Source organism: Bubalus bubalis, chromosome 14 (assembly GCF_019923935.1).
Source record: "Bubalus bubalis isolate 160015118507 breed Murrah chromosome 14, NDDB_SH_1, whole genome shotgun sequence".
Classification (NCBI taxonomy): domain Eukaryota; kingdom Metazoa; phylum Chordata; class Mammalia; order Artiodactyla; family Bovidae; genus Bubalus; species Bubalus bubalis.
Genome location: NC_059170.1, coordinates 6,299,969 through 6,324,863, shown reverse-complemented (window position 1 = coordinate 6,324,863; position 24,895 = coordinate 6,299,969). Strand labels below are relative to the sequence as shown.

Genomic DNA, 24,895 nt, shown 5'->3' with positions numbered 1-24,895 from the left:
TAAACATTCAAGTTGGGCCAGCGGTGTTAAAACCAGTCACATCTCTGCGCAGGTCCTAAATTGTGAATGGAGGAGTGAGCATTGTGTTTCTCTCTGGTTAACTTCCAGGATGTGGATCTGGACCGCCAGTCTTTAAGCAGCATTGATAAAAATGCCTCTGAGAGGGGTCAGAGCCAACTCTCTAACCCGACCGATGACGGCTGGAAAGCCAGACCATATGCAAGTAAGACCCCTTTTCTTACTGTTTTTGTTTTTATTTGTTTGCTATTTTAAGTAGGTAACACATGTACATGATTCAAATATTCGGCAGATGCAGAGAGGAAAAGAGGCTGTGAGCCTGCCTTCCACCCCTGAGCCTCCGTCTGCAGCTCCCCTCCCCTGTGGCAGCCAGTGTCACCAGTTGCTAATAGTCCTTTTTAGAGACTCATGTGTAAGCAAATGCATATCCATCTACACAAGCATATAATGCATATTTATATATGAATTCTCTTCCACCATTTTTATAGACATTATAGAATACCGTTCATTGTTCTTTATCTCTAATGTAACTTAGAGATCATTCAAAATCAGTACCTGAAGTGCTCTCACACCCTTTTATACTACTGTGTGCTGCCCCACACTGTAGCTGTGCTGTTATTTGCTTAATTGGGTTCCTACCAGTGGATATTTATGTTATTCCTAGTCTTTTTCTGTTATAAACAACACTCCATTGAATCACATAATACATGTGTTATTTGTGAGTTTATCTGTACAGTAAATCCCCAGAAACAGAATCCCTTTGCTATTTTGATAGATAATTCCAGGTTGCTGCCTATTAAGGTTACACCTGTTAACATGATCTTTGAAAACACCTAGGTGATACTTGGTATCTTTTGAGTAGTCTTAATATGCAGTTTTTAATTATGAGTGAAACTGAGCAGTTTTTCCTGTGTTTAAGAACCATTTCTGTTTTCTTAGCTCTGTTTTCTGTTTATAATCTTGGCTCATTTTGTACTGATTGTTGGTCTTTTTATTAATTTGAGGGGGCTCTGTGTGTTAGAGATCCCTTTGCTGGATATAAGTTTCAAATTACTTTTACTGATTTATCCGTTAATGTTGCTTATGGTGTGTTTTCCTGTCTCATTTAAAAGAATGGTTTTGCAGTTGCTGTGAGCCAGGCACTGTGTGTCCCATGCGTGTACAGTCTCATGTGATTCTTACCCTTGCCGTCTGAGGGGGTGCCATTTTACATTTGAATGAATTAGGTCTCGGATGACATGACTTACTAATACGTTGTAGAGTCAAGATTCAGACACTTTTGACTGAGAAATTGAACCCTTTCTGATGTTAGTCTGGTCTTTTTTTAAAGTTGTGGCTGACATTTTTCTTCCTAGTGGTTTCACCCTCTTCTCAACACACCAGTCTGTAGGTGTCCACACTGGCATGAACTTCTGAGGCAGCACATTAGACAAAGCTCTGTGTGGTCACCATTATCTTTTGAAGGCTAGAAAATAACCACCCTTGGAATTCATTCAAGAGGCTCCACCTTGGAGACTGCAGGCCGCTCCTCCATGTCTGTGGCACTGCCAGGGTGTCTCCAGAGTCCAGGCAAAGGATGGAGCTGAGTCCTCATCAGCCCCAGATAAAGGAACAAGGGGACGTTTCTTCAGTGGAACCACTGGGCGCAGCAAGACACTTCCATCCTGAGGAATGCCTGGGACTTGAGGCCCTGCCAGTTCTCCAGGGAACAGAACTTTGTTTCTCCCAGTTTTCTGTCTCCACCTCCTTTTCAGGGATGAGCTCAGTGCATAGAGCAGCAGGCGCAACCCTTGACACACTTGCATTGTTTACTTTCTTTCTTTTTATTTTGGGTCCAAGGTGGTGGTGTCATTGAACAAGTATAAGTTTACATCTGTTTCAATTCCACTGTATATTTTTTCACTTAAAACTAATTCTGTGTGGAGAATTGTTATATGTATAACTTCATAGCCATTTTCAAAAGCTTGAAGATGACTCAACTCCCTGTTAACATTTATCTGATACTTTCAACATTCTGGTCCTTTAACAATAAGTTGGAAAGGAAGCTGTACTTGGACTGGAGTCAGATCAGCCATGGGCTGTCCCAGAACCCAGGGATTAAGAAGATGAGACATTAGTCGGAGTCTGGTCCGTAGGCAGAAACGACATCAATAATCTAAGCAGGGAAAATTCTCCACAAAGAATTATTTTAGCCACTGAAACAGGCAGGAGAAGATTCTGAGAGATATGGAAGCAGAAAAAATGGGCAGTGGCTGCTCCATCTAGCGATCCAGGAGCTAAGAATTTACATGAGCTGCACCCCTTCCCCCGACCCTCACAGCTGAGATTCAGCCCTTTGGCAAGGCCAGCTACCACAGGAACCTGTAGCCTCTTGTGGACAGAGCACAGCCCAGAGCTGGTCTGTAGAAGAGCAGAGAAACGTGCTGGAGAACTGGGGACCTGCGTCACTGACCCGCTTCACCTCTTCAGGTGTTTGCTCAGAAAGCACATTTTCAGAGAGAACCTTTTCTGGCCAGCTTGCAGCCCCACCTTGACAGCACCCCTTCCACCTCCCAGTCCCCACCTTGTGTCCTCGTTGTGTGACATCCTGTATCTTATACTTAAAGAGCTTGTTTACTGTCCTTCTGCCATGGGGGGGCCAGGGACTTTTGTCCAGCTTATTCATTGTTATGCTGCAGCATCAGGATCTGTGCTGGCACACAGGAAGAGCTCAGTGAACTCAGTACTGGCTGAATCATTATTAGGGTTAATCTTTATCATCTGATATAGATCAGAAACTGTTTGCCAGCCTCCTCATCAAGTGTGTGGTCCAGTTGGAATTGATACAGACCATTGACAACATCGTGTTCTACCCTGCGACAAGCAAGAAGGAGGATGCAGAGCACATGGTTGCCGCCCAGGTGAGGGCGGGCCGGGAGAAGAGCGTCCTTGCCGGTGGGGAGGTTGTCCGGGTGCGGTGGTGTGCTGGAGCCACCTTGGGTTGGCCGCCAGAGCCCCTCACGCTCACTGCCCCAGCCCTGTGTTCAGCGACAAGGGTACTGGTCACTTAATATTGGCCGTAACGGGAGTGCTTTCCCCACAGAAATCACCAAGCACTGAAAATCAGCCTTTCTCAGAGAGCCGGTTTACCAGCATTCCACTGCTGAGATTCACCCCTTGCCTTGGTGCTTCAGAAAAAATGTGTTATTAATCACAGGGACTGCTCCTTATCATTGATACACAGTTAACCCGTGACTAACTGAGAAGGAAAACTTATGTGGCTGAAGGTCCCAATTTTTTCCTTCAGAAAGTATACCTTTGTTTTGTATATGCAACCTTTTTGTATATACAGTATGCTTGGAAACAGAACTCAGTGTCCAAAAGTGGGACAGTAACCTTCCACCACAGGTTGCAGACCTGAGTACTTCATGGCCTGGGAGATGCTGTGAGTAGGGGCAGCAGGCCAGGGGGGACAGTGGGAGGCCGCTGAGCCCCGCCACCTCCCTGCTCCAGGGCCAGTTGCCGCCAGGTGGGTGAAGCTGTGAGAGTCTTCCAGTGTTTCGAGAGGAGTCGGAAATCAAGATTTCAGGGGATATTCCTGGCGGTCCAGTGGTTAGGACTTAGCGCTTTCACACTGAGGGTGCAGGTTCCATCCCTGGTCAGGGAACTAAGATCTCAGAAGCTGTGCAGCAGGCCACCCCCCTGAAAAATGGAAATCTCTTGTTTATTAAATACTATAATTATACCTGAGGGAGAGATGCAGCACAAAGGCTGTCCTTTTTGGGGTTTTGTTTATATTATTAAGTCTACAGTTCAGTGGTTTTAGTATATTCACAAAGCTATGCAGACTTCCCCACTAATTCTAGAACATTTTAATCACTGCAAAAGGGAACACCCTGACCATCAGTATCACTCCCCATTCCCTTCTTGCCCCAGCCCTTGGCAACTGCTGATCTATCTTCTGTCTCTGGGTTTGTCTAACCCAGATATTACATATTATGTTAGTCGTGTAACTTGTGAGCTTTTGTGTCTGGCTCCTTTTGCTCACCGCTTTCCAGGTTCGCTGTGCTGTGGCGTGTACCCTCCTCCACTGTTCTCACCTGTGGCTGAATAATATCCCATGTGTGCCCATGCCACGTTTTGTGTATCTGTTCATCAGTTGGTGGACATTTGGGTTGTGTCCACTGTCTGGCTGTTACAAATAATCCTGCTGTGAACATTTTTGTACAAATTTTAATGTGCACATACGTTTTTAAATCTCTTGAGTATAAACCTAGGAGTAGAATTGCTGGGTCATATGGTAGCTTTGTGTTTGCCTAAAACAGCCAGACTATTTTCCATTCCCACCAACAGTGTGTGAAGGTTCCAGGGTCTTCACCTCCTCACCAGTGGTTATCATTGTGTTGCTGGTTTTATTTAAATTATTACAGCCATCCTCGTGTGTGTGAAGTAGTAGCTCATTGTGGATTTATTCTCGTATTTGGAGAAACACCTATTCAGATCCTTTTTGTTGGATTATTTATCTTTTTATCATTGAAAGAGTTTCTGTATTTTCTAGATACTAGTCTCTTAGCACATAGATATATGATCTGTACCATTTTGTGCATTATCTTTTCAATTTCTTGATGATGTCCTTTGAAGAACAAGTTTTTAATTTTGATAAAAGTAATGTTACTGTTTTTTCTCCAGTTACTTGTACTTTTAAAGTTATTTCTAAAAGCATTGCCCTAATTCAGAGTCACAGAGATTTAGGCCTACATTTTGTTTTAAGAATTTTACAGCTTTAGCTCTTATATTTAGGTCTTTGATCCATTTTTTTTTAGTTTATTGTATATGATGGGAGATAGGGAGTCTGCCTTCATTCTTTTGCATGTAAATACTCAGTTATCCCAGTACCATTCAATATAAAGACTATTTTTTCCCGTTGAATTATTCTGACATCCACGCTAGAAATCTCTTGATCATAAATTTGAGGGTTTATTCCTGGATTCTCAGTTATGTTCCATTTTTCTGTATGTCTGTCTTTATGCTAGTATCACGCTGTCTTGATTACTGTAGTTTTTTTTTTTTTTTAATAAGTTTTTTTTTTAAATAGGGAAGTATGAGTCTTCCAGCTTTGTGCTTTTTTTTTCCCCAAGACTGTTTTGGCTGTTCTGTGTCACTTACAACATTTACCTATGAATTTTAGGATCAGCTTGTCAATTCCTGCAAAGATGTCAGCTGGAATTTTGATGGAGATTACACTGAATTTGTAGATCTATTTCAGGAGTATTGCGAACTCTGCCCTTTTGTAACCTCTGGCTTACAGGGAGGGATGTGGTCCATTTTCCTCGAGGGCTCAGCAAATATAAAATCCCTAATTATGTCCGACATTTCAGGCAACATGTTCAATAAAAATTTCTAGCAATTGATACCTATTTTTATGGTTTATTCCCTTCACATTTAAAAACACAATTGTCAGACCTACTGAAGTTCATTGATCATGTGATGAGGCTTGAGATGAGCTGCCATGTGGGCTTTGGCTGAGAATTTCTTTCACTATGCTCTGAGCCTCACAGCTTCTGTCACGGGTACTACAGTTTGATTTTCTCATTTTCCACTTTCTTCATAAAATAAGAAGCAGACAGTGCAGTCGTGTAATGAAATCTGTAATGAAATAATTGGAGAAACACACACTCCTGTTCATGCAGCGAAGGCAGTACTGACACAACTGAAACTGGCCCGCAGAGCCTGTCGTCGTGCAGGAGCTCAGCGTATCCTCTCCCCAGCCAGGGAGCAGGTCTCAGTGGAAAACCATTGAGGCTGTTGAGGAAGGCAGTGTGCCTTACAGAGAGGAGGACTCCTGGAGAGCCCTGATACCCGCGTGTCCAGAGCCAGTCTGTCTTCCTTACTCAGCTCTGTTGTTCTCCCCTCTCCAGCAAGACACGCTGGACACAGATATCCACATTGAGACGGAGGACCAGGGCATGTACAAGTACATGTCTTCGCAGCACCTTTTCAAGCTCCTGGACTGCTTGCAGGAGTCCCATTCATTCTCAAAGGCCTTCAACTCCAATTATGAGCAACGGACTGTCCTGTGGCGAGCAGGTAAGGCAGACTACACAGATGGGACAGGTGGTCGCCCCGGTCACCGTCCTAAACCGTTAAGCCTTTGGAAAGTCCCTGGTATGGTACACACAGCTGAAATAACTTAACAGGTGTTTTCACACTTGAGGGAGAAAGAAGGGAAATTTCATCCCAATACCAGGAATATAGCCTGGCACACAGGAGAGTCTCAGTATTTGATGGAAAAACAAATCGGTTTAGAGTTTAACCTAGCAAGTCAAGAAATTTTACATTAGATTAAAACTGTAAAGTTAAATATGATGGTATAAAAACTGTGGAAGTCTAGGAGAAACAGACACACTGGTACATTTTCTGGGGCTTTTAGGGGTTTTTCTCTCCCACCTCCATATGTAAATACAAAGTCCTGGACATGAGTGGTGTATGTGTGTAGACACACACGTATGTTTGTACAGGGGTGGAGATAGTAGGAGTCTCAGTTTGTGAACTTTGTATGAAAGTGATACTTTATATATAATTCTTGTATTATTACCGTTAATTTTCTCCCCAGATGCCTGTTTTAGCCCATAATTTTAAAATGTCAGTTTTCTCTTTAGGTTTAAACTAGGTGTTTTATGATTTGCCAATAATAAGATTTTGCTTATTAGAGTGGTTTACACATCCCAGTGGCTGATTGGTATTGCTTTGTTTAAGAAAATGTGTTCTTATATATGCTTTGTGCGGGGAAAAAATCTAGCAACTCAAGAAACATGCTAGAACTTTAAAGAGCCATAACACTTGGGAAGATGAAATGAATGGCTTCACCCACCGTGAGCAGAGTCTGAATGGAGAACAGTTCAGGGTGTGTCGAGGCACAAAGTATGTCCAATACGGAGGGTGCAACGTCAGGGCTGCCTCTGCTCAGTATCACAGTTGAGCCGTGTCAAAAATGTGAGATCGAGACGTCCCTGGTGGTCCAGTGGCTAAGATTCTGTGCTCCCAGTGCAGGGGGCCTGGGTTCCATCCCTGGTCAGGGAACTAGATTCCACATGCTGCAACTAAGATCCTGTGCAGCCAAATAAATAATAATTTTATTTTCTTAAATGTGAGATGGTTCGATATTTCCTAAAGTAACTACGTTAGGTTCCCACATGCTTTCTCAGCATTACCCTAGGGGCGTGCACAATTTACATGACTACCTGATCCCTAGGTTTTAAGGGCAAGTCTAAACCCAATCTTCTGAAGCAAGAAACCAGCAGCCTGGCCTGTTGTTTAAGGATCCTGTTTCGAATGTATGTCGATGAGAACCGCAGGGATTCCTGGGAAGAAATTCAGCAGCGACTTTTAAGGTAAGAAGAAATTATTTCTGATTAGATTTCTTATCTGTAATACACCAAATGCTTTACAACAGTACTGTGATTTGAAAAGAGTAGCAGAAAAATACCTGTATGTTGACTTCCCTAGAAACTGTTCTCCTTTTTGTTTTTTCTTTCTGTTGGGTGACTCTTCTATTCCAGTTTTCTTAATGCCCTAAAGAGGACAGGGCCTTGCTTCTTGCATGTATCATTTCTTAAAACACAGAAACCTCAGCAGGGGAAAGTGCCTGAGCTCAGAGTCATCAGGCCCTAGTCCTGGCTAGGTCCCCTCCAGAGCACTGTCAGCTCCAACATCCCACCATTCCTGCTTCCCAAGAGAAGCACACTAGAATCACGTGGGCACCAGGATGCACTTACTTTGTGCAGAAATGCAGCAGTGGGCAGGCAGTGGATGCCATGGAGAGAGTCCTCTGCAGAGAAGTAGATCTTTGCCACCCAGCTTCTTGGGCAACTGTGAGCAAGATGCCGTGTCTACGCCTCTTTGCACTCCTTTAAGATTTGAAAACATTAACATGGGGTGCTGACAACCGTGTGACAAGACGCGTGCTCTTCCCACACCACTGGGTCTTCCTGGAAATCACGGGCGTTTTACATATATCTGTGTATACATATGTATACAGGTATCTCAAGAGCCTTAAAGAATTCCATCTCTCTTTGACTCAGTAATTCCACTGTTAGGGAATTGTGATTCTCACACAGAACGTTCATTGCAGATATAAAGAGAAAAAATTTAAAACAGCTCAGCTGTGTATCAGAGTATATCATAGGATATAAATTATGGTATATCCTATGATAGAATATTAGGCAGCCTTTAAAAATGAAGTTTGGGGGAATTCCCTGGTGGCCTAGTGGTTAGGATTGCAGGCTTTCACTGCCATGGCCTGGGTTCAATCCTTGGTCAGGGAACCAAGATCTCACAAGCCGCATGGGCACAGCCAAAAATTAAATATATGAAATTTTGTAAATGAAGTGTTTAAAAAATAATCTTCTGGAAAAAAATAATAGTGATTTTCTGGGACTTCCCTGGCAGTCCAGCGCAGATAAGACCCCAAGCTTCTGATGCAAAGGGTGCAGATTGCTCCCTGGTCAAGGAACTAAGATCCTGTATGCCACACAGTGTGGCCAAAAAATAAAAATAATTTAAAAAAATAAAATTTTCCTTTATGTGGAAACATGCTCATAACACAAGTTTCACCACAAAAAAGCAGGAAGTAAAACCATATATACTTGTAATATATCAGCATTGCTTTTTAAAAGTCACCAAAAATAGCTGGAAGGAAATATGCCAGAATAATGTCATGTGTCCCTTAGAGTGGGCTTCCCCAGTGACTCAGCGGTAAAGAATCCACCTGTGATTCAGGAGACACAGGTTCCATCCCTGGTTGGGGAAGATCCCTTGGAGGAGGGCATGGCCACCCACTCCAGTGTTCTTGCCTGGAGAATCCCAAGGACAGAGGAGCCTGGCGGGCTACAATCAATGGGGTCGCAGAGAGTTGGACGCGAATGCAGTGACATAGCACGCACACACGTTCCTTAGAGTGATGAGGTTGTGGGAATTTCTTTCTCTTCAGTGATTTTTTTTTTGCCCTTTTCAGTCATCTTACAAAGAGAATATATGACAAGTCATAAACTGAAAAATGAATTCATTAATTAAAGGGGACAGCAGCAGCTCCTTTCAACTTAACATCAAGTCCAAAAGAGAATTACCTACATAGTCTCACACAGTTTCTCTGGAGGACGTACATAAGTGTTAAGTTTCTAACCCAGCGTGTTTAAAAAACTAGCTGTTGTGTGTTGTGTGAGAAGAGAGTGGGGGTCCGTGGTTAACTGTGGGTAACAGGCTCTCGTGCTGGGTGTGTTGCAAACCCTGCCTGACCGAGCCCCCGCCACCGGCCCAGCCTGCACTGGCCTTACGTTGAATATCCTTGTTCAGTTTCATCCTCACAGCAGCCCCTTGAGTTTGGTACAGTTGTTTATTCCCATTTTACAGCTGAGCAAACTGAAGCTCAGGGATTTGCTCAAGATGGCACAGCCAGAGCAGGTGCTCGTTAGAAACTCACTGCAAGATTAGAGAGTTCTCTTTGTGGTCGCCGATGGGGAGGATCAGGGGGAGGGATCATTAGGGAGTTGGGGATTGACCTGGACACTCTGCTGTGTTTAAAATGGATAACCAGCAAGGACCTGCTGTAGAGCACAGGGACCTCTGCTCCGTGTTAGGCGGCAGCCTGGATGGGAGGGGACTCTGGGGGAGAATGGATACATGTGTACGTATGGCTGAGCCCCTTTGCTGTCCAGCTGAGACTGTTAACACCACAGTATTATTAATCACTTACACTCCAATACAAAATAAAAAGTCTAAAAAAAAAATGACAGAGTTCTCCACTCCAGTGAAATGTGTGACCTTCCTCTTCTGTCTGACATGCACCCCCTCCGCTGGTTCTTCTAGTGTGTGCTCCGAGGCCCTGGCCTATTTCATCACGGTGAATTCTGAAAGCCATCGGGAAGCCTGGACAAGCCTCCTATTGTTACTTCTAACAAAAACCCTCAAAATAAATGACGAAAAGGTATAAACAAGTAATGTCTTCACCAGAATTGGGTTTGGGTTGGCTTTATACTGAGACTGAAGTAAGTACTTTCCCCATTCTCCCAAGGATGGTTACATAACTAGCACCATTCTCGGAGCATTGGTGAGAAGCTGACTCATCATGAACAATGGGTGTCTGAGGTTATTGGGCTTTTTCTCTCAAAGAACCCCAGTGGAGAAAGGCAGGTTGCTGTTAAACAACTACCTGATTTTCACTGTGGCTTTGTTGGAAGAGAGGGTTGAGGTTGTGAAAGCCTGGATTAGAACTGGAATCTTGATTTACTGAAATGAAAACTGACTTTGGTAGCAAGGCTGTTCCCCGTTTGTGTTTGGCGTTAAATATAACTAAAAGAAGTTTTAATTGGCAATTTTTGCACCTGTTTCCCAACAGTGAGGAGAAAAGTGCCACTATTATTTGTAAGAAGTTCCAGGGTGAGATGAATACTTTCAGAAAACCAGGGTCAGAAGAATAGTTCCACGTCTAATTTTCTCTCTCTCCTTCTCTCCCACCTCAAGTTTAAAGCACATGCTTCCATGTACTACCCCTACCTGTGTGAAATTATGCAGTTTGACCTGATTCCTGAGCTCCGAGCCGTTCTGCGGAAGTTCTTCCTGAGGATAGGCGTTGTGTATAAGATATGGATTCCAGAAGAGCCATCACAAGTCCCGGGGAGCCTGTCGCCAATCTGGTAGCCCTGGCCCCTGCAGGCACCACTGCATCTCTGCAGAACTGTCCTCACGCTGCCCCTGCCTGGCATATCTCGAGAAGAGTCAGACTGTAGAAAGTTGACATCCTGAAGCTAGAGAGGCCTGGGTAAAGATGGTTCCATCAGAGTCCCGGCTCGGGCATTGCGGTGTTTCTTTAAACTGCTGCGTACCCAGTTGACACAGGAGGTGGGGAGTCTGTCTCATCTCCGTCAGTCTTTCCTCATTACCCATCGGATGCGTGTCACCTGTCATGCACTCGCCGTCCCTGTCGTGCAGAGTCCCACAACTGGCTCTTCACTCCCGTCGGAGGAAGTCACCCTCCTTGAAAATACTGAACATAGCTGTATAGGTTCGTGATTACTAGAGAGTATATTAATAAAATTTCTTGTAACGGCTACGTGCCACTTAAAACACGCTGGGTTTTTGTTGTTTGAATGTGCTGAGAAGTTTGGGTGTTTTTGTCAGTTGTGAGTCAACTGTAGTTACGTTAGTTTGGGGAAAGGTACAGGGAAAAAAGAGTTCTTTGTTCTTTTTCCTCCCTGTTTTGTTAATGTCTGGGTGATTTTTAAAGCATTTTTTAAAAAAAAGATATTACTGAGGATTTGACTGAAAGCAGAGCTTAGTCATTAAGTTAGAATTAAGAGCTTGCAAGGTTTAAAAAACAAATGTAGTGCTTCTGGCTCTCCCTGTTTCAGTAACTGGGGGAGGAAAAGTCTATAGGAAAAAGGAAACAATTGAATGAAGATGGCTAGTCTTCCTTGAAGTATTTGTGGAGGGGGTATTAAAATTTCCAGAATACATTGTCCATCTAATATATGAAGTAGTAACAAAAATGAAGTAGTAATTTAAGAGAGTTAATTTATATTTGAGTAAGCCTTTTATTTTTACCTCGGAATAGTGAGTATACCAACAGTTAGTATCTCTGCTTGCCACAGTCCCCAGCATTGGCCAGCCCTCGAAAGAGAGAGAGATGGGGGAGGGTGCTGGGCACTCTGCGTGAGGAGGGGGCTCCTGTGAGCCTGCATAGCCACGTGTCGCGGGGTGAACCCAAGCAGACCTGTGCCATTGTGAGGCCAGCGCAGCTGACCGTGACCTTGGCAAGAGGTGGCCGATGTTCAGTGCTTCCGTTAATTAGAGCCGAGGAGCTGAGTTCTCTGAAGGGTTAGATTCTGGGGTCCTTATGATGTTAACGATGGTGCAATACTCTTAGCTGCCATAGAACTGAATTGTGGTGCAGCTTGTGGAGTGGGCAGTCTATGCGTACGACCCAAGGCCTGCAAGCAGTTGGTTTGGGAGCTGACTTGATTCAAGTCGGTGAGAAAGAACACAGGCTTCATCTCGGCCCTCACCTTCTGCTCGCCAAGAGCAGCCCTCAGCGTTAGAACCGTTACAGAGGTATTAAAACATGCAGATGGCTACCTACGCCCTGTAGTCCTATAAACTGGGTTCTGTTGAGGTCAACTCTGGTGCCTTAGAAGTTAGTCAGTTGGGAACCTAATCTAAAAAAAAAAATCAGCTAGTTTTTCTTTATAGAGAAAGATTTCTGGTGCTTTTGTTTACTAAGAGACCGTTTCTCACATTTTTTTGTGTGTGTACTACCAGCCTTGAGAAATGTTTGGTTTTGGCCAGCAGTACTCTACTTTTTTTTTTTCCCCAAAAAAGTGTTTTAATTTCTCTACCAAAGAAAAAAAGAGATGTTTAGATTTTTACGTTATTTACATCCATGAGAGAAGAGGGGTCTGACACTTAGGAGGAAGGGGCAGAGGGAGAGTGTTTGTTTTACCGTGAGTGGAAAACGTTAGCACAAACGACGTCCTAGTCCTGGACTCTGTCACATCCTCACCCTGCGGCGTGGAAGCCACGCGCTGACTCCCTCGCTGGCTCTGTGGCTCGTCACAGCCTCAGCAAGTCGGCCGTCCCCATCGCCGCCTGCACTGAGGGTGTGAGTGGGGCGCACGCAGGTCCACTCATACATTTTCTGTCCAGCCACGTCCCTGCGTGGAGATCTTCGCTTCCCCTCTGAGGGTCTCATGGGACATTTTCTTCACTGAATGGGATGGCAGGACTCTGCCCATGTATTCCTGCCTCCTCTTTCATTTCTCCCTCTGCTCACAGCATAGGAAATGTGTAAGTGCATTTTGTTCCTTGCCAGAACATTCAGGTTTGAATTTCTTTTCAGCTGCATTTTTTTAAAAGATTCGATTTTCTGAGTGAGGCATTTGAATTGTACCAGCATGGACCTTTTAAAAACTGGATGTCAAACCATTTAGGGTGATTTTTTTTTCTTGTCAGTGGACCGTGACATACAGATGAAAATCCCTTACCTCCAGTAATAAGCCATTCAGCCTAAATTCTCTTTTGTGAATAAATCTGTCCCAGCTCACGGTGAATGTGGTGCATGCCACCCCGCAGACATCCATGAAAGGGGTGACCCCGCAGCCCTGGGCCAGCAGCCGTTCACAATGTTACGGAGGACAGCAGCGCGTTTCCAAGGCCTTATTTCTTTCTCAGTTGCTTTAAGTGTTGATTATTTGTGCTGGGTCTCTAGAGAAGCTTCTGTTTGTTACAATACTGCTGCTTTGAGCAATTTTGTTTTTCTTCCTTGTCCTTTAGGGAGATCACCAGCTTTGGCATCTTAACAACAAACGGTGGATGGGAAATTTTATTTCTAATAACGCATCTTTAGTCAAATACACCTTTTTCCTGTCACTCCTCACGTACAACCAAAGAACATACATAATGGGAATTGTTTAATAATATCTGGAAACAACATTTCCTCTGAGAGTGACTTTTGTACAAAATGCAAAAAAAAAGACACCTAAAAAAACTAAAATTTCTCATCATTCTTTTGTGATTATGGCTATATACTGAGTAGTTATTACAGGAACCTGCTGATAAATGCAAGTATGACCGTCGCATTCAGACGTTTGTTGTTATGATGTGAATGGATATTGGTTTAAATAGAAACTGGGTCCTCAACTGCATTTTCTGAATTCTGTTCTAAAATTTGTGTTAAAAGTAGGCATAGCTCAAACTCATGCGAAATCCTGGAGTTTGTGATCTGCAGCTTTGTAATTTGGGAAACAAAGAAACCAAAGCTGAGTATTTAAAAGAATGACTCTACGTGAAAGTCCATGCTCTCAAAAAAAGACACTCATCAAAAGTGTAGTTTTTCTCAGTATTCTGATTTTTAAAAAATTTTATCTTGCATATTTGCATCAAATATTTCTTTATGTGCAAATGTATGTTTTACCTCCTTAAAAATGCCTAAAAATTAGTTAATAGCTACTTTTGTTTAATCTATACATGATTAAGTGCATTTAATATTGGTAATTTAATGAAAAGCATTCCTTGCCCAATGGATGTATACATTTTTGAAAGAATAAGCAGAATTATATAATATGAAATGCTATGTAAAGTTTTCTATGTAAAAATATTATGTATAATACTGTTAAATATCCCATGCTTTAATCAAGTGGTAAATCAATAAAGTTTTAAAAAGTAAAATTGCTTTTAATGTAGTGATTAATGTATATCAAGCCATTATGCATATCAGACTTATCATGTAGGGGGCTTCCCTGGTAGCTCAACTGGTAAAGAATCTGCCTGCAATGCAGGAGACCTGGGTTCAGTCCCTAAGTTGGGAAGATCCTCCTGGAGGAGGGCATGGCAACCCCATATTCAGTATTCCTGCCTGGAGAATCCCCATGGACAGAGGAGCCTGGTGGGTCGCAAAGAGTCAGACATGACTGAACGACTAAGCGCAGCACAGCACATCAGGTTTTGGGTTTGTTCTTGTGGCAGATATATGCTTGTACTTTATATCAGTTGGTGGTAAAATGTGGCCTTTATATTTAACTAATATAATTATTAATGGGAGAATATTAATTGTGGGTTTTAATTTTTTTAAGTAAAATTCCCGTTTCATCCCCCTCCTCATGAAAGAAAATACCCAGTTATGAGGTCATGAGAAGATTATTTCATCTCATTAATTAGTTTGACCAGTGGCTTGGTTTTCCAAGAGGAGACAGAAATCTCCCCTTGCTGGCATTGAGGGCAAGATTGCAGAGGAGGACTCCCAGGGAAGCCAACCGGACATGAGTGGGAGGCCATCCTAAGGTTCATGCAGGGAGCCAGCCTAGGAAGCTCGCCTTTCCTGCTTCCAGATGCAGGGTCCGTTTTTCTTTTCTGGTTTTGCCTGACGGCAAACCCCCACCACCACCCCCGCCCCCAGCCCCCGGCAGTGAAAGCACAGTCTTAACCCCTGCATCGCCAAGGAATTCCCCTACAGAATCCATTCTGAAATACCTCACGTTGTAAATTATGACTGTAATTAAAATATTCCACTGCTGAAATTGACTAACACATGGTCGTCTTTACTAATTCATTGGTATAAAACATCTTTCTCTGGTACCACATTTCAGGTGCTTCCAGGGAAAAACGAAAGAACAGCCCTTTCTTTTGGAAGAGCTTCCCTGGTGGCTCAGATGGTCAAAGCGTCTGCTTGCAATAAGGGAGACCCGGGTTCGATCCCTGGGCTGGGAAGATCCCCTGAAGAAGGAAATGGCAACCCACTCCAGTACTCTTGCCTGGAAAATTCCATGGATGGAGGAACCTCGTAGGCTACAATCCATGGGGTTGCAAAGAGTCGGACATGACTGAGCGACTTCACTTTCACTTTCTTTTCTTTTGGAAAAGGTTTCTGAAGAGTCTCTTATCTGTTCAGAGCAGATACTGCCTGAGTTTTATCTAGAGCACTGGTTTTCAACCTGCTGCCAACCAGTGGCTTTCAGTTCTGCCCCAACACTTGGCAATGTCTGCAGACATGTTTGGTTGTCACATTTTTGGGTGGGGGTGGCTGTGCTCCCTGGCATCTAGTGAGTAGAGACCAGAGATGCTGCTAAACAGCCCCCCACTCTGACCCGCAAGTTGGGGGCAGGAGTGGGGGCTGTAGTGTCAGTAATGCCAAGGTTTAAACACCCTGAACTAAAGTGACTTCCTCTGAGGAACAGGGCTCCTTCAGCATGTACTGGAGGACCTGAAAGTCCCTCTGTGGCAGATACTTTTAGCTTATTTTGGCCATCCCGTTCAAGTCTCTTTTGCTCACCCAAGTGGAGGGCATGCTTAGGTCACAGGCTTATTCAGGTTACTGATTTAAGCATTTTGAAAAGGTAATTTTAGCATTATACTGCATTTTGTAACCTAACAGACTGGTGCACATTTTAGGCAAAAGTACATTTCCTTTTTCAGAGGACCAGAGTGGTTGCCTTCCCTGGAATTTTTGCAAACCTGTGTAATATGCCTGTTGTCTAGGTTTTGTTGCTGTTCAGTCACTAAGTCACGTCTGACTCCTTGTGACCCCATGGACTGCAATACACCAGACTTTCTGTCCTTCCTATCTGCCAGAGCTTGCTCAAACTCATGTCCATTGAGTTGGTGATGCCATCCAACCATCTCATCCTCTGTCATCCCCTTCTGCCTTCAATCTTCCCCAGCATCAGGGTCTTTTCCAGTTAGACAGCTCTTCACATCAGGTGGCTAAAGTACTGGAGCTTCAGCTTCAGCATCAGTCCTTCCAATGAGTATTCAGGGTTGATTTCCTTTAGGACTGACTGGTTTGATCTCCTTGCTGTCTAAGGGATTCTGAAGAGTCTTCTCCAGGACCACAGTTTGAAAGCATCAATTCTTTGGTGCTCAGGCTTCTTTATGGGGCAACTCATATCGGTATATGACTACTGGAAAAACCATAGCTTTGACTATGCGGACCTTTGCCGGCAAAGTGATGTCTCTGCTTTTTAATACATTGTTTAGGTTGGTCATAGCTTTTCTTCCAAGGAGCAGGCATCTTTTAATTTCGTGGCTGTAATCACCATCTGCAGTGATTTTGGAGCCCAAGAAAATGAAATCTAAATTGTCCTTGGGTTAGTGATTTGTGTCACATCTTAGGAACGTCCAGCTTAGTAAATGCAGTTGCATACCAACAGCGAGAGAAGGGATGAGGACTCTGTAAGGATTCTGGAAAAAATGATTTTAGTACTTTTTTTTAATGCCTCTTTCCAGACACAAGCCAACCTTATCTGGTATTCAACTGAAGATTGAGCTTTTGAAGCACATGTATACCTGTGGCGGATTCGTTTTGATGTTTGGCAAAACTAATACAGTGTTTGAGGTTTAAAAATAAAATAAAATTTTTTAAAAAAATGAGCTTTTGGGGATAATTTTATGTCATAGTCAATTTTCATCTGTCCCAGTCTTCTCGCCTGGAGAATCCCAGGGACGGGGAAGCCTGGTGGGCTGCCGTCTATGGGGTCGCACAGAGTTGGACACGACTGAAGCGACTTAGCAGCAGCAGCAGCAGAGACTCCTAATCTTCACATGACGCTTCTATAGCTTCCTGTCCTTTAACCTAATTCACATTTGCTTAAAGAATTTGTCTTGAGTTATGTCCAGGGAATACTCAGGTGTTCTAATAAACTTCTTAGCTTGAGTAAATTTGGGCTTAAATAATGGCATATTGATTTCCTTCTCCAGAGTTCATGGGTTTCTGAGAAAAAAACAAGCTGTGTAGGAGAGGCCAGTGGTCAGATCGTGGAAGCTGGAAGGAAGAACTTTTTGTTCAGAAGGATTTGTTGTGTGACTTTCTGCCCTTAGAGGGTAGCAGCATTAGATGAGGACACGGAGGCCCAGTGAGGCCGGATCGCACAGCAGGAACACGGCAGAGCTGGGACTCTGGCCCAGACTCTTGTCTTCAGAGCACACACGCTACCCACTGTGCCCGTTCTGGGGGGTGAGGTGGGAAGCCCAGCAGGGCTTGCAACAGAACACAGTCCTGGTCTCTCAGGATCCTGTTTGTAAGTTGAACTGCTTGGGTATTACAAACACCTGAGTTGGAAATCATTGTTACCAGATCTCTTATATTGCCTTTGCAGGGTTGTACCTTCAGACCCTTTCCTGACTAGCACAGACATTCAGAAGTCAAGGAAAGAAATAGCGACTAGCAGAGAAAATAGGAGAGAAAGTAAGCAGATGCCGAGGCTGGGCCAGTAAGGCCTCATGGTTTGTGCCTTCATTTTCCACTTTAATACACACCTTTAAAAGTCACCAGTTCATAAATGCTGGAGAGGGTGTGGAGAACAGTATGGAGGTTCCTTTAAAAAACTAAAGACAGAATTACCACACCATCCAGCAGTCCCACTCCTGGGCATATATCCAGAAAAGACAAAAATTCTCATTCAAAAAGATCCATGCACCCCAATGATCATAGCAGCATGATCTGTAATAGCCAAGAATGGAAGCAACCTAAGTGTCAATCAACAGTTGAATGGATAAAGAAGATGTGGTATGTTGTTTGTTTGTTGTTTAGTCGCTCAGTCGTGTCTGACTCTTTGAAACCCCACGGACTGTAGCCTAGCAGGCTCCTCTGTCCACGAGATTTCCCAAGCAAGAATACTGGAGCAGGTTGCCATTTCCTTCTCCAGTTCCTTCCAACCCAGGGATTGAACCTGGGTCCCCTGAGTGTCTCCTGCAGGTGGATTCTTTTACTACTGAGCCACTGGGGAAGCTGGGTAAAGAAGGTGTGGTGTATACACACACACACACACACACACACACACACACACAGGAATATCACTCAGCCATTAAAAAGGATGATATAATGCCATTTGCAGCAACATGGATGAACCTAAAGATTATCATACTAAATGAAGTAATAAACTTAAGAGTTATCAAAGGGAAAGGAAAGGGGAAGAAGGGATACTTTAGGAGTTTGGGATTAACATATACACACTACTGTATATAAAACATTAAACAAGGACCTACTGTATAGGAAGTGTGCTCAGCGGCCCCACGGATCTGTCTCTTGCTTCAACAGTGCTTGGACGGAACAGACCCAGGGACGCCCCTTGCTCCAGCCTCCGACCACCCTCCAACCTTTTTTCCAGTCGCAACCTCCGGAGTCAGCCACTCAGCTGTCTGCGATCACCGGGACCAGCCACCATTTTTTAACTCATTATTACCGACCAATCATGAGCTCCCAGATTCGTCAGAATTATTCTACCGAGGTGGAGGCCGCCGTCAACCGCTTGGTTAACATGCAACTGCGGGCCTCTGTGGCCCTGGAGGGTGTGGGTCACTTTTTCTGCGAATTGGCCAAGGAGAAGCGCGAGGGCGTGGAGTGACTCTTGAAACTGCAAAACCAGCGTGGTGGCCGCGCCCTCTTCCTGGACGTGCAGAAGCCATCTCAAGATGAGTGGGGTAAAACCCAGGATGCTATGGAAGCCGCCCTTCTCTTAGAGAAGAACCTGAGTCAAGCCCTGTTGGATCTGCATGGCCTGGCTTCTGCCCAAGGAGACCTCCACATCTGTGACTTCCTGGAGAACCACTTCCTAGATGAGGAAGTGAAACTCATCAAGAAGATGGGTGACCACCTGACCAACCTCCGCAGGCTGGCTGGTCCTCAGGCTGGGTTGGGCGAGTATCTCTTCGAAAGGCTTACCCTCAAGCACGACTAGGAGCTTCTGGAGACCAGTGGCCATTGAAGAACCCACCTAACATCAGGGCTGCCTGAAGCCCCTCTCTGCAGCCACTAGGCAGCTTTTTAACATCCTGGAGCCCTCTCTCAAGCCTTGGACCAAATGGAAACAATAAAGCTTTTTGCAGCAAACAAACAAACAAACAAACAAAAGGACCTACTGTATAGCACAGGGAACTATATTCAATATCTTGTAATTACTTATAATGGAAAAGAATCTGAATATATATATATATATGCATGAATCACTTTGCTGTACACCTGAAGCTAACACTATATTGTAAATCAACTATGAAAGTGAAAGTGAGAGTTGCTAAGTCGTGTCCGACTCTTTGCAACTCCTTGGACTGTACAGCCCATGGAATTCTCCAGGCCAGAATACTGAAATGGGTAGTCTTTCCCTTCTCCAGAGGATCTTCCCAACCGAGTGATAGAACCCAGGTCTCCCACATTGCAGGCAGATTCTTTACCAGCTGAGCCACCAAGGAAGCCTCTATACTTTAATTTTTTTCTTTAAAGGCACAAATTTGTGACTTCTCTAGAGTTCCACACTTGCTCCTGCCTCCGAGCCTTTGGTCCTGCTATTTCTCTTCCTGGATGTGTTTTCTCTGGACTGCTTAATGGCTAGTTCCTCCTCCTGGATTCCAACTCAAAAGCTAACTTCTTGGAAAAAAAAAGAACGAGCCTCACCTCCTGTTTGGCTACCTAGTCCCTGTCTGCATCCCTCACCTCCATTCATCCCACCCACCCTTTTTTTTTTGGCCATACTGCATAGCAGAGATTTCCCCCCACCTGCAGCCTTGATGTTCCCTTTAGGCCTTCCCTGAACAGGGATCTCACACAAGGGAAGGGCTATTTAATGCGTTGGAAAGTGAAGTGAAAGTTGCTCAGTGGTGTCCAACTCTTTGCGACCCCATGGACAATACAATCCATGGAATTCTCCAGGCCAGAGTACCGGAGTGGGTAGCCTTTCCCTTCTGCAGGGGATCTTCCCAACCCGGGGCTGGAGAGCAACTGAATGAATATAGCTCACTGGGGCAGTGGCTCCAGAGGGCACACATAGCCCACTACTGACATCTGGTGGCTCTGGGCCAGAAATGCAGCCACCATGGGCTCACGCAGTTGGCGCTGTCTTGTCCTTCTCTGCAACCGCATGGACTGCAGCACGCCCAGGCTTCCCTGGCTTTCACTGTCTCCTGGAGTTCACTCAAACTCAAGTCTATTGAGTCAGTGATGCCATCCAACCATCTCACCCTCTGTCGTCCCCTATTGCCCTCAATCTTCCCCAGCATCAGGGTCTTTTACTTTACCAATGAGTCAGCTCTTCGCATCAGGTGGCCAAAGTATTGGACCTTCAGCTTCAGGATCAGTCCTTCCAATGAATATTCAGGGTTGATTTCCTTTAGCATTGACTGATTTTATTTTCTTGCTGTCCAAGGGATTCTCAGAGTCTTCTCCAGCACTACAGTTCAAAAGCATCAATTCTTGGGCTCTCAGCCTTCTTTATATGCTTCCCTGGTGGCTCGGAGGTTAAAGCATCTGCCTGCAATGCGGGAGACCTGGGTTCGATCCCTGGGTCAGAAAGATCCCCTGGAGAAGGAAATGGCAACCCACTCCAGTATTCTTGCCTGGAGAATCCTATGGACGTAGAAGCCTGGTGGGCTGGGGTCGCAAAGAGTCGGACACGACTGAGTGACTTCACTCACTCAGCCTTCTTTATGGTCCAACTCTCACATCTATACATGACTACTGGAAAAACCATAGCTTTGACTACACACATGAAGTGAGTCTAAATATTTCAAAGTCAAATATCAAGGTATGAGCTTTTAAATAAAACTCATCCTAACCTCCTTTCTTGATGCTGGGAAAGATTGAAGGCAGGAGGAGAAGGGGACAAGAGAGGATGAGATGGTTGGATGGCATCACCGACTTGATGGACATGAGTTTGAGTAGGCTTTGGGAGTTGGTGATGGGCAGGGAAGCCTGGCATGCTGCAGTCCATGGGGTTGCAAAGAGTTGGGCATGACTGAGCAAATGAACTGAACTGAACCTGCTTCCTCCATAAATACTTTTATAATACCTGCAAGTCTCGGTTCAAAAGTTGCATTTTCAGGCTCCCCAGCGTTCCATGCCAGAACAGAGCAGGGCAGGGAGAACTGGCCTTTGTCCTGCACCCTGTCTCCTCCTCAGGCCACAGGCAGCACCGCAGGGCTTTGAACTTGTGTATAGATACTCAGCTCCGTCCAAACCCGCTGCGAACTCGTTTGCCTCTGTCACACTTCCAGCTTTCGGGCACTCCCATTGGCTGTACGTTTGCTCTCAGAACTGACCCAGGCAAGAGATTTCTACAGATCTTGGAAAAGGACTCAGGGCCTAAGGGTGGGGACTTCCAGGGTGTTGGGCGACTAGAACATGATCTGAAAGGGAATGGCACAGGTTCTGGGTGAGCACAGAAGCTCCCCCACTTGGTCCGTGGACAGGGAGTGGTTGGAGGAGGGCCAGTGTGGAGCCCTCTAAAATACAGGGGCCAAGGGAAGGGTCCAAAGGCTTGCCCAGGTCTAAAGCAGCACCACCTGAGAAAAACCGAGGGCTGGGACAATGGGAGGGCGTCACAAATACTCTCCCGGGACTTCCCTGGCATCCAGTGGGTAAGACTTCACCTTCCAAAGCAGGGGATGCAGGTTCAATCCCTGGTCAGAGATAAGATCCCACATGCCTCTCAGTCAAAAAAAACATAAAACAGAAGCAATATTGCAATAAATTCAATAAATACTTTTAAAATGGTCCACATCAAAAAACTTTTTTTTTCAAACTTTAAACTTTTTATTTCGATTGGAGTGTAGCCGATTAACAATCTTGTGACAGTTTCAGGTGAACAGTGAAGGGACTCAGCCCTACATGTGTATGTATCCATTGTCCCCAAACCCCCACCCATCCAAGCTGCCACATACCATCCAGTAGAGTTCCCTGTGCTATACAATAGGTCCTTGTTGATGGTATCCATTTTGAATATAGCAGTGGGTACATGACCTTCCCAAACTCCCTAACTATTAATATCCCTTCCCTACCCCCGGCAACCATAAATTCATCTTCTAAGTCTGTGAATCTCTTTCTGTTTTGTAAGTAAGCTCATTTGTATCATTTCTTCTTAGATTCCACATATAAGGGATGTGGTTGCTGTTGTTGTTCAGTTGTCAAGTCGTGTTGGACTCTTCACGACGCCATGGACTGCAGCACGCCAAGGGATGTGGTATGATGTTTGAAAAAAAAATACACTTCAACTGGTCATAAGAAATGGTCATAACAGCTAACACTGTTGGGTACTGTTTCCCAGTTGCTTTTTCATGGGCCTCATACATATCATTTTTTCATACTTATCATTTCTTCATACATATCATTCTTTATCTTTACAACCACCGTAAGAGGAAGAATCATATTATTACCCCTGTTTTAGAGATTAGGCAATCAAGTTATAAGTAACTTACCCAGGGTTACACAGATGGCATTGGGGTCTGAACCTGGGTAGTCTGGCTCAAGTTCACACTCTTAACTACTATGATATACAAAAGGATGAAAGAATTCTGGCAACAAAGAGAGGCTGAAAAGGATGTCCATTATACTTCAATAAAACGGGGAGGAGAAGACCCAGGAAACTGTTGCAGAAAGAAAGCAGATCCAACAGTGTTGATATCAGACAAGACTGAATTGGAAAAAGAAAGCTTTGAAAGGGCCAAAGAGGAATATTTCACATTATAAGATGATAGACATCATCAAGAAGAAACAGCAGGAACCCTTTATTGACGTAATAGCTTCAAAATATAAATCAGAAGCTGACTGACGTACCATTTAACAGTGACAAAGTCAGAATCACGATGGGAGACTCGTATGCCTCTCAGAGAACATTGATAAAGAATATTTAAAAATAAGAACATAAAGAACTTAAATATTCAATAAAGTACCTACAGCTAATGTCCTACTGTGGCCACAGGACTAGAAAAGGTCAGTTTTCAATGCAAAGAAAGGCAATGCCAAAGAATGCTCAAACTACCGCACAATTACACTCATCTCACGCGCTAGTAAAGTAATGCTCAAAATTCTCCAAGCCAGGCTTCAACAGTACATGAACCGTGAACTTCCAGATGTTCAAGATGGATTTAGACAAGGCAGAGGAACCAGAGATCAAATTGCCAATATCCGTTGGATCATCGAAAAAGCAAGAGAGTTCCAGAGAAACATCTACTTCTGCTTTATTGACTATGCCAAAGCCTTTGATTGTGTGGACCACAACAAACTGGAAAATTCTTAAAGAGATGGGAATATCAGACCACCTGACCTGCCTCTTGAGAAATCTGTGTGCAGATCAGGAAGCAACAGTTAGAACTGGGCATGGAACAACAGACTGGTTCCAAATAGGAAAAGGAGTACATCAAGGCTGTATGTTGTCACCCTACCTATTTAACTTATATGCAGAGTACATCATGAGAAATGCTGGGCTGGAGGAAGCACAAGCTGGAATCAAGATTGCCAGGAGAAATATCAATAACTTCAGATATGCAGATGACACCACTCTTATGGCAGAAAGCAAAGAACTAAACAGCCTCTTGATGAAAGTGAAAAGAGGAGAGTGAAAAAGTTGGCTTAAAACTCAACATTCAGAAAACTAAGATCATGGCATCTGGTCCATCACTTCATGGCAAATACATGGGGAAATAGTGACAGACTTTATTTTTTGAGCTCCAAAATCACTGCAGATGGTAACTGCAGCCATGAAATTAAAAGACGCTTGCTCCTTGGAAGAAAAGTTATGACCAACCTAGACAGCATATTAAAAAGCAGAGACATTACCAACAAAGGTCCATCTAGTCAAAGCTATGGTTTTTCCAGTGGTCATGTATGGATGTGAGAGTTGGACTATAAAGAAAGCTGAGTGCCAAAGAATTGATGCTTTTGAACTGTGGTGTTGGAGAAAACTCTTGAGAGTCCCTTGGACTGCAAGGAGATCCAACCAGTCCATCCTAAAGGAAATCAGTCCTAAATATTTATTGGAAAGACTGATGCTGAAGCTGAAACTCCATTACTTTGGCCACCTGATGTGAAGAACTGACTCATTGGAAAAGATTCTGATGCTGGGAAAGATTGAAGGCAAGAGGAGAAGGGGACAACAGAGGACGAGATGGTTGGATGGCATCACCACCTCAATGGACATGAGTTTGAGTAAACTCCGGGAGTTGGTGATGGACAGGGAGCCCTGGCATGCTGCAGTCCATGGGGTCAAAAAAAGTCGGACACGACTGAGTAACTGAACTGAACGGAATGTTCTACCTGGGCTTCCCTGGTGCCTCAGTGGTAAAGAATCCACCTGCAGTACAGGATATGCGGGTTCCATCCCTGGGCCAGGAAGCTCCCCTGAAGAAGGAAATGGCAATGCACTCCAGTATTCTTGTCAGGAAAATCCCATGGACAGAGGAGCCTGGAGGACTGCAGTCCATGGGGTCGCAAAAGTTGGACATGACTTAGCGACTAAACAACAATGTCCTGGTTAGTGAAAGACCAAAGGCTATTTGCACCATGTGAATATCCCACCATGTGCCCAAGAAAGGAAGTTGCCTTCATTAAAAAAAAAGTGAGAGAGATTTCCCTGGTGGCACAGTGGTTGAC

At 44.3% G+C, this 24,895-nt stretch overlaps 1 protein-coding gene and 1 pseudogene across 1 annotated transcript in view; both read left to right on the top strand.

The window, feature by feature from the left end:
- Positions 1–14,214, top strand: part of ARFGEF2 (ADP ribosylation factor guanine nucleotide exchange factor 2) — an 83,225-nt gene extending 69,011 nt beyond the window's left edge. The window contains exons 34-39 of the mRNA XM_006052909.4: positions 109–223; positions 2,788–2,918; positions 5,916–6,084; positions 7,250–7,388; positions 9,862–9,979; positions 10,516–14,214. Coding sequence (XP_006052971.3) covers positions 109–223; positions 2,788–2,918; positions 5,916–6,084; positions 7,250–7,388; positions 9,862–9,979; positions 10,516–10,692 — 849 coding nt within the window. The 3' untranslated portion in view covers positions 10,693–14,214. The remainder of the gene's footprint in view (positions 1–108; positions 224–2,787; positions 2,919–5,915; positions 6,085–7,249; positions 7,389–9,861; positions 9,980–10,515) is intronic.
- A 4,315-nt stretch (positions 14,215–18,529) lies between these two features.
- LOC102407835 lies at positions 18,530–19,366 on the top strand (annotated as a pseudogene).
- Positions 19,367–24,895: the final 5,529 nt, after the last annotated feature.